This window comes from Odontesthes bonariensis, chromosome 18 (genome assembly GCF_027942865.1).
Source record: "Odontesthes bonariensis isolate fOdoBon6 chromosome 18, fOdoBon6.hap1, whole genome shotgun sequence".
NCBI classification, from domain to species: Eukaryota; Metazoa; Chordata; class Actinopteri; order Atheriniformes; family Atherinopsidae; genus Odontesthes; species Odontesthes bonariensis.
The window spans coordinates 27,555,628-27,565,758 of record NC_134523.1 but is presented as its reverse complement, the minus strand read 5'-3'; the positions used below and the strand labels follow the sequence as shown (position 1 = coordinate 27,565,758).

Below are 10,131 nucleotides of genomic sequence, written 5' to 3'. Positions count from 1 at the left end.
TTTTGACATGAAGCTGTATGACATCCCATATCAGCAACATCATTTATGAACATTTTCTTACCCCCTGCTGTGTCCTGTGAGCCGAGTTCCAGCCTCGTTTTGGCGTTGATGAAGGTAGTCCAGCTAGTTGGCTGGGGTTTAAAAAATAAAGCGTTTTGCTTCTCAAAACAATATGCGTTCAACAGAGTAATACATTTGCATCACAAAATCGTTCTCCAGGAAAAAGTCAGACCTCACAATCTCTTGGCCCTATTTTCTCTCCCTTCGTATCACTGCCTGCTGCCGCCTGCCGACGGCCCTGCCTGTTACGGTGTTTGCTGCTCGGAAGCAGGGGACTGCTCGGTCTGCACTTCGGTCTGCACTTCGGTCTGCACGGTCTACACAGCAGGCAGTGATACGAAGGGAGAGAAGCTTCATGTCAAAAGAGGCGAACTATCCCTTTAACACTGGATCAACATGGAAATAGATAAATTCGCTCCAGTTTTCTGGAGGTCCTCTGATCGAGCAGACTCAGCAGAATGTGCTTCTGATATTTGTTGCCCCTAAACAATGTGAACAACTTTAAGAGGCAGCTTAGGACTCATTTGTTTAAACCGTCTTTAGTTTAATTGTGTCTCATGAGTCTTGTGTTCTCGCATTTTATTTCTATCATCTCATTTCATGTTCTTTATCACTATTAGAAGTTTCTTTTTATTCTTATCTGTGTGAAGCATTTTGTTGTTAAAAATAAATTGTTCTTTTTAACTTTATAATCAGAGATAATTCAAATACCAGTTGGTCTAATTTATGTTCAGCATGGAAACATCTGAGGGGCTTCCCCATTAAATCACTTTTATTCTCGATGAATCAACGAAACATTGCTCTGGGATTAAAAGAAAAAACGTTTATCTGAATAATTCAATACTGTTCTGAAGGGTTAAGGGAGCACTGATGGAAACTCCGGAGCTCACATTTGCCTCACTGATGCCAGACTTTCATACATCGGAAGCCGGTGAGAAACACAGCAGTCAAAACGCACACTTCATCAAATGATCCTGGAATAATTCATGACACGTCTTACTGGAAAAAGTGCTCCAAACCATATGCTCCATTCCTAATGGAAGAACTGTCCAATCCTCCGCCTGCAGCGGTGCAGGCAGATACAGATTAGCTCCATTTCAGTGACTGCTGCTCATTCTATTTTCCACCGGCTGCGCGAACGCGGCAGCCTGCTGAGCCGCCGCTGGGCTGATTCCTGAAGCCCGTTTGTGAGTGATATTAAACGTGCGCATGTATTTTGGCGTTGGAGCAGCTGCTCGTGTTGATGGGGGGAGGTCTGGTTTGTAAAATGTGATGGGCTAATCTCCTCGCACGCGTAAAGAGAGCGAGAGCCAGGAGGACGGCTCAAAACCAGACCGCCATCTGTGAGACGGACGCAGTTTGTTCCGGCAGGAAGGACGCAGCTCATCCCTCTTTACGCGCCGCACGTCCGCGGATTTACGCCCCGAGTCCGAGCGCCTCAGCCGTCACTGTGGGGTCGTTTAACGTGAGAAATTCCACTTCTTTCAATCTCACTTATTTGAGCTCAGCGCACACATTTCCAGTCGCTGGAAGCTGGGAGATTGCTCGCTTGTGCCGCGCGTAAAGCGGGTCTGGTGCGTCGGGACCGCTTGGTGCTGTGTGTAAATATATATATACATATATATAAATATATATGAATATATATATATTTAGCTGATCAAAGAAGATGGAGAACTTCACATCCCCTCCGGAGTTGAACCAGACTTTGGGCACTTGGGTGGACTACAGCATCCACTACAAAGTGATAAGCAGTTTGCTGCTTCTCCTGATTTGTGCGTTGGGAATCGTTGGAAACATCATGGTCATCCTGGTGGTGCTCACCACCAAACACATGAGGACTCCCACCAACTGCTACCTGGTCAGCTTGGCTGTGGCGGATCTGATGGTTCTGACGGCGGCCGGTCTGCCGGCTGTCTCCGAAGGTATCTTTGTCGGCTGGGTGTTTGGCCACTACGGGTGCCTCTCCATCACCTACTTCCAGTACCTCGGGATCAACGCCTCCTCCTGCTCCATCACTGCCTTCACCATAGAGAGATACATCGCCATCTGCCACCCGATCAAAGCCCAGTTTCTGTGCACTTTGTCCAGAGCGAAGAAGATCATCTTGTTCGTTTGGGCTTTCACTTCGATTTACTGCGTCATGTGGTTCTACCTGTCAGACATCCAGGAGCTGGTGTACGACAACATCACCATCATCACCTGCGGCTACAGAGTTCCCCGCAAGCTTTACCTGCCCATCTATTTTTTCGACTTCGGGGTCTTCTTCGTGCTGCCGCTGCTGCTCTCCGCGGTTCTGTACGGACTCATCGCCAGGATCCTCTTCCTCAACCCGCTGCCCTCCGACCCCAAAGACAAGAAGAAGAAGAACGGACTCAACTGCCACAACGCCAACAAGCGCACCAGCTGCAAAAACTCCCGCCACTCCAGCTCCACCGCGACGTCCCGCAGACAGGTGAGCGAACCCGGGGAAGGTGACCGGACGCGCTGCTGCTGCCGCGGTCCGGTCGCGCTGCGCGTCAAAGTGTTGCTTATCTTCATACAAAGAAGGAAGCCAATCAGGAGCTTAAAGCATGCAAACAAATAAGAAAAAAGCAAACACTTTATCAACTAAAATGATGTTGAAATGAAACTAATCTTCCTGGAAAGACTTCAGTGTTTTACCTGAAAGGATATTTGTACTAATGGCCAAAAGTCTTTCAGAAAATTAACAAAAAAAGAAAGGAAAACACAGTCAAAATGTTAGAAAACAGCATTTTTAACATGTTTGTAGACCAGAAAACACAACAAAACTTTGAGAAAACAACTAAACTGAAAACACAGTAAAAATGTTAGAAAACAGCATTTTTAACATGTTCAGTTTTCTGAAATCTTGGGGAAAAAGATCATTTTTAGAGCAGAAAACACAACAAAACTTTGAGAAAACAACTAAACTGAAAAAACATCAGAGGTTTTTCCATTTTGTGTTTTCAGAAATGTTTTTCCGTGTTTGTTGCTGTGCTTTGAATCTCAGGGCCTCTGATATTAATAAACCAGCTTAAAAATGTTTGAGCAAACCAAACAAAAATGTGGCTCCATGAGATAATTAGAAAGAATTCTCCTCTCTCTTTATTTAGGAATTAAACTCTGTATTGACTTGTATTAAATATCTGCTGCGTATTCGTCACATTTAAACAAACTCCCGGAATAATTTATTGAAGTTGATGATGCTGCAACCAGATATTCGGCTCAGTCCCTGGTAGAATTGTTATATTCATAAAAACTATTGTTTGTTTTTTGTTTGCAGCACATTTTGTGTTCAGGGGGCAGAACGCAGCAGCCAGTAATCATTAATACAGTCAGTTGTGTTGTTTTCCTAACCCTAACCAAGTCATCTAAGGAACATTTCAGATTAAAGTTACGTGAAGACACAAAGCACTCAGGGTGGGGCACGAGCTCCCGTCTCCGACTTGGCCACCACTTCCATCCCCTCCAGCCTCCAAATGCTGAACGTATTAAATGTGACGCAACAAACCGTGTTACTCTACAGAGTTGTTACACAGCAGGAATATGTCTGTGGACACAAGTTATTAGATTAAATTCTCGTTACTATCGTGTTTTGCGGTCAGACTGTCTGTGCACATCACTAAAATGTAGCAATGTCCCAATCTGGGGTTTGAAATAGTGAGAATATGAATATTATTAGGGCCGGGCGAGTTAACTCGTTATTATCGCGTAAACTCAATTACTTAACGCCGAATTAAAAAAAAATTTTACTTAAAAAAAAAATGGAAAAAAAAAAAGGGGGCAGAGAGAGGGGGAACAACACGCAGCACAGGGCCGTCCGATGTGAGACTCGAACCGGGGCCAGCTGCAGCGAGGACTATAGCCTCTGTACATGGGGCGCCTGCTCAACCCACCACTCAATGGACCACCCCTGTTTTATTATTTATTTTATTATTGTAAAAGTCTGTTGCTCACAAGCTTTTATTTTGTAAAAATCTGTCGCTCACTGGCTTTTATTCTGTAAAAGTCTGTTGCTCACAGGCTTTTATTTTGTAAAAGTCTGTTGCTCACAGGTTTTTATTTTGTAAAAATTTGTTGCTCACAAGCTTTTATTTTGTAAAAGTCTGTTGCTCACAGCCTTTTATTTTGTAAAAGTCTGTTGCTGTCTGCTGCGGAACCGGAAAAGAAAGTAATCGGCGGATCCACCAAACACGGAGAAGGGTACGGAACTTTTACTCTGCCATTTTCATTTTAAAGTTCTTCCAGACGGCGGAGTCGACAGAACCAAAGTCATCTGTAAACACTGCCAAGTTGAATTGTCTTCTCAGCGTAGTAGTTCCAGTCTAAAATATCACTTAAAGGCAAAACACACAACTGATAGCAGCAAGTCATTCAAGGAAACAGACAGTGGAGCGAGGCTTCTACATAAAAACTACAGAAAGATGCTGATGTTAAAAGTGTGTTTGCACAACAAATGTTATGGCACTTTCATTCATATGGCAGCACATTTAAAATAAAGCTAAATGCTAAAAGCTATATGAATACTTTTGGGTTCATTTTTGGATTTGCGTACAAATGCGATTAATCGTGATTAATCAGGGAAATCATGTGATTAATTAGATTAAACACTTTAATCGTTGCCCAGCCCTAAATATTATATGAACATTTTGTACGGTAGTTGTCCTGTGACGGGAACTCCTAACCCTGGTTAGTTTGGACACTTTTCTACTTTGTTCTCACTTTCCAAAGATCAGGGCTCAGAGTTCAATCAGGCCTCTGAGCAGACGAACGCCCTCCCCTCCTTCCTTATTAAAAGCTGTTTGTTTCCTCCACACATCAATCAAACTCTTGGAGCTCGTTTCCTGTCAAACCGGAGCTTCATCGTCTTTATTTAATGATGAACGGTCCTCTTCCAGACTTTACCTCGACCTCACCTGGTCCTGTTGAAGCTGCTGTTTGGTAGTTACACGGTAAACTGAGGACGCAGCTGCCTGAAAATACTTAGATTTCTTCTAACAGCCGTCTTTTAACTGGTGGGCATCAGTTATTTTCATTTTCAGAGTGCCTGGCAGCTGATTAGAGGAGCTCTTGGCTGCTGATTGTTGGAATGAGGTTTGAGGAGGAGTTTGTACAGATTTAGTATTTAAATCACTCTGTGATAATTATGGCAGTTTCACTATGAACTCGTACCAAATAAAAATGGTTTAGTTCTGTAAGAGCAGATTTGTTAATTGTTGTCTAATTGTTGTCGGATTGTGATTGGCGGGTCAGCCTATATACATTGTATGTATGTTGGGGGCTCGTCAGGTGTTTCCGGACAACAAAACAGTTTTTGACCGCTGTGCAGCATCATTTGTGCTCCGTACGGATGGAATCATGAGGCAAATAAACGGAGTTGTTTGTATAAACTCAAAGGAAACAGGGTACTCATTCATCCATGATGGTTTGGTCCAAGCGCGTCAATTAGGTTTAACAAGCGAAACACCTCAGTAGCTTAAAGCATTGGCTTAGCTTCTACAACTACCTTTGACCTTTGATCTGAGGTCGGACAAACAAATTAACAATGTCGTCAGGACTAGTTGTTTCCAGCTACGTCTCCTGGCCAAAGTTAAAATGTTTTTAAGCCGTCATGACCTTGAGAAAGCCATCCATACTGGAAAAAAATCAAAGCCTTACCAAGTATATTTGTCTCATTTCTAGTCAAAATATCTCATTACACTTAATATAAGACACAACTCCCTAACAAGTACCATTTCAGCCAGATATAGGGACTTGTTTGAAGACAATACATCTGGAATATCTTGTTTAATGAAAAAAGTCTTGAAAACAAATTGTTTTGAGTCATATTTCACATGAAACAAGCTTTTTTTGATATTTGAAGAGGTTTTTAAGCTAATTTCAAGATCACTTTTATCTCAAAAGTCCTAAATATCACATTTTATTTCAAGAAATCTTGACAAGCTGATTTTCACTAGTTCCATTGGCAGATTTTTTTTGCTTATTTCAAGCAAAAACGTCTTTTATTTGTTGTTTTTTTTAACTTATTTTTGGAGGGGCATTTTTTCCAGTGCATGCCCTGACAAGTTCAAGGTCAGACTATTGCAATGCTCTTTATGTCTGCGTCTCCCAGTCTTCTCTCAGTCGCCTTCAGCTGGTGCAGAACGCTGCTGCCCGTCTTTTAACCAACACCAACAGACGTGTGCTCATCACTCCTGTTCTTAACTCCTTCCATTGGCTTCCTGTCCTTTATAGAACTTATTTTAAACTTTTAAATGTTTGTTTTTAAAGCTCTTAACGGCCTCGCCCCATCGTATTTATCTGAGCTTTTAACAGTCCTGGTAGAGCTCTGAGGTCAACAGATCAGTTTCTGCTGGAAGTGCCCAGGTCAGAATACAAACCCTGGGGTGACCGAGCCTTTTCCCAAAGCTGCCCCCAGGCTCTGGAATAAGCCCCCCGTCCAGCTGCGTCTTATTTCTGACCTGGGCCTCTTCACATCTAGGCTAAAAACCTACTTATTTAGGATGGCTTTAATACCCAGTAGCATGATGACACTTTTATCTTATTTTATCTTATTTGATTTTGTTATATTTCATGCTTTCACTGTTCTTTATTTGTTTTTATTAGTTTTTACTTCTTCTTTTCTTTATTTATTACCTGCTGTAAAGCACTTTGGTACACCGTAAGGATTGTCTGTAAAGGGCTGTAGAAATAAAGAACATTTATACTAATTTACCTAAAAATATTGAAATCTCATTTGATCTCCTTTTGCATGAATATAAGTATAAAAGCAGCGATTTAGCAAACACTCAACTTTGCACTGGAAAAAATGTCCCTCCAAAAATAAGTAAAAAAACAATAAATACGAGACGTTTTTGCTTGAAATAAGCAAAAAAAATCTGCCAATGGAACTAGTGAAAATTGGCTTGTCAAGATTTCTTGAAATAAGATGTGATATTTAGGACTTTTGAGTTAAAAGTGATCTTGAAATTAGCTTAAAAACCTCTTCAAATGTCAAAAAAAGCTTGTTTCATGTGAAATATGACTCAAAACAATTTGTTTTCAAGACTTTTTTCATTAAACAAGATATTCCAGATGTATTGTCTTCAAACAAGTCCCTATATCTGGCTGAAATGGTACTTGTTAGGCAGTTGTGTCTTATATTAAGTGTAATGAGATATTTGGACTAGAAATGAGACAAATATACTTGGTGAGACTTTGATTTTTTTCCAGTGTGGTCCCATCTGTGACACGTGAATAAAATCAAACTGAGACTGTTGAAAAACAGGCAGGATTACAAATGGTCGCCTCTTTCTGGAGGTTTTATCAGAAAATGACTTCAGAAAGCAAACATTTGCAGCGTTCGGCTCGTACAGTTTGTTCTTATTTACTGGTTGGGGTATTGACTCAGCTGACGCTGTTCCCACTGAGAGTTTTATCACAGCATTTTTCTGGCTTTTTTTCCTTCTCGCAGGTGACCAAGATGCTGGCCGTGGTGGTGATCCTCTTCGCTGTGCTGTGGATGCCGTACCGCACCCTGGTGGTGGTGAACTCCTTCCTGGACAAGGCCTATCTGGAGAACTGGTTCCTGCTTTTCTGCAGGATCTGCATCTACCTCAACAGCGCCATCAACCCGGTCATCTACAACGCCATGTCTCAGAAGTTCCGCGCCGCGTTCCGCAAGATATGCCGCTGCGGGGGGAAGGGCTCGGATAAACCCGCCACCTACAGCGTGGCCCTCACCTACAGCGCCGTAAAGGACACCTCGCTGGTGGAGAGCACGGATCACTTCACAACGGAGCTGGAGGAGCTGACGGTCACCGACGAGCTGCTGTCGGATCAGAAGATGATGTTCTCAGACCCCTGTGGCTACGGGAAGGTAAACTTCAGCGACGCCTGAGGTTGGTTTCAGGCCACAGAGATGATTCTGAAGGTCAGTCGGGGATTAAAGACCCTAAAAGTGTTGCTTAATGGAGTCTCTAAAGTGGGAATATTGTTTCCTGAGTGCCTGCTGACCTTTTCAAAGCTGCGGCAGCGAGGGATGTAAACACAGATCGCAGCCAGCGGTGTGTAAAGACCGGCTCTGGCTGATGATCCCGGACATTGTAAAGACAGTAAAGCACTCTCATCACACGGCTGTTATCACATCTTAGACCTGCCCACATTACATAAGGTGTCCGAGTCAACAAGAACACCTTTCCCACATTAAATATGTCAAACACAGAACAGACTCGTTTAGGGAGGCTCAGCACGGCGCCGAGGGATCCAGAACCCTGTGAGGCTGTGCATCCATTTTAACCTAAACGTACAAATCAGTGACGCTTCACAGCAAAGGATGTTAAAGCTAAAGCTAAAGCAAAGGATGTTAAAGCTAAAGCTAAAGCAAAGGATGTTAAAGCTAAAGCTAAAGCAAAGGATCTTAAAGCTAAGGCTAAAGCAAAGGATGCTAAAGCTAAAGATAAAGCTAAAGCAAAGGATGCTAAAGCTAAAGATAAAGCTAAAGCAAAGGATGCTAGAGGCAAAAGACACGGGAAAAGAGTAACGACTGGCTTCAAGTGTGGAATTCACTCACTCATTCACCGTTTGAAGTCAGGATGGGTTATTGGGTTATATAGCATCACTGCTCCCCTCATGCTAGTTCATGGAAGAGCGAGTCACATACGAACCTTCCCTGAGCAAACAGTCATGAACGTGACCTTGAGCCCGGCCTTTGAGAATCCCAGCAGGCCGAGCTGCGGGCGATTAAACGTTTTTTCTCCAGGACAAGCGTGCACAGGCAGAAGCACACAGAGAACTTTACGTCAGGAAATCTGTTACGTGTTCATTTGCTTCTAATAAGGCGCACAGTGCATGCTAAGATGTTTACAAGATGTCAACAGAGGCTTAAATTACAGGCAGGAGCACGAAGCTCAGTGTTGCCATATTTCATCAAACTGTCGACCGAGGACGTTTGAATCACAGAAACGGGTCGACTGTCCTAACCCTTGCACTGATGTTTTAACTAGGGCTGGGCAACGATTAAAAATATAAATCTAATTAATCGCATTTGTACGCAAAATCCAAAAATGAATCCAAAAGTAGTGTATAGCTTTTAGCATTTAGTTTTATTTTAAATGTGCTGCCATATGAATGAAAGTGCCATAACATTTGTTGTGCAAACACACTTTTAACATCAGCATCTTTCTGTAGTTTTTATGTAGAAGCCTCGCTCCACTGTCTGTTTCCTTGAATGACTTGCTGCTATCAGTTGTGTGTTTTGCCTTTAAGTGATATTTTAGACTGGAACTACTACGCTGAGAAGACAATTCAACTTGGCAGTGTTTACAGAAGACTTTGGTTCTGTCGACTCCGCTGTCTGGAAGAACTTTAAAATGAAAATGGCCGAGTAAAAGTTCCGTACCCTTCTCCATGTTTGGTGGATCCGCCGATTACTTTCTTTTCTGGTTCCACAGCAGACAGCAACAGAAATTTACAAAATAAAAAGCCTGTGAGCACCAGACTTTTACAAAATAAAAGCCTGTGAGCAACAGACTTTTACTAAATAAAAGCCTGTGAGCAACAGAATTTTACAAAATAAAATGTTTATCGGTGTTAAATAATTAACGAGTTAACGCGATAATAATGAGTTAACTCGCCCAGCCCCAGTTTTAACTGAACTTATCTTTGATTTCTTAGGATTCAGTCGCTGTTTTGTTGCTTTTTAACACGTAAAACATGTTGGAAAAGTTAAAGAAAAAACCATGGTCCTACATTAAAGCAGACACCATTCTGCTCAATGGACAAAACACACATCTTTATGAAGAACATTTAATTCTGAGTCCTGCTGCGGGGCGCGAAAAAGACAAAAACAGAACTCATGAATGAGGCTGCAACATAAAACCGTGCGTGTGCACAGGCAGAAATGTACATATGTGTAAATCCATGCATGTGAATAGTGCTCTTTAAATCCCAGTCATTCAGCACATTCACTGGAAAAAAATTAATTATTGTGTTAGTCCGACCAAAAGAAGACTTTCAACATGCATTTAAACATGTTGGTCTGACTGAAATCAGACAAATAATCCTTTGAAAGCTCAATAAAACATCCAGATG

General features: G+C 42.2%; 1 protein-coding gene across 1 annotated transcript; it reads left to right on the top strand.

Annotated features, from left to right (window-relative positions):
* The first annotated feature begins 1,112 nt into the window (after window positions 1-1,112).
* Window positions 1,113-9,615, top strand: trhrb (thyrotropin-releasing hormone receptor b). The gene is made up of 2 exons (XM_075449949.1): window positions 1,113-2,512; window positions 7,514-9,615. The coding sequence occupies exons 1-2, from the start codon at window positions 1,727-1,729 to the stop codon at window positions 7,937-7,939; spliced, it is 1,212 nt and encodes a 403-aa protein (XP_075306064.1). The 5' UTR covers window positions 1,113-1,726; the 3' UTR covers window positions 7,940-9,615.
* The last annotated feature ends 516 nt before the right edge of the window (window positions 9,616-10,131 follow it).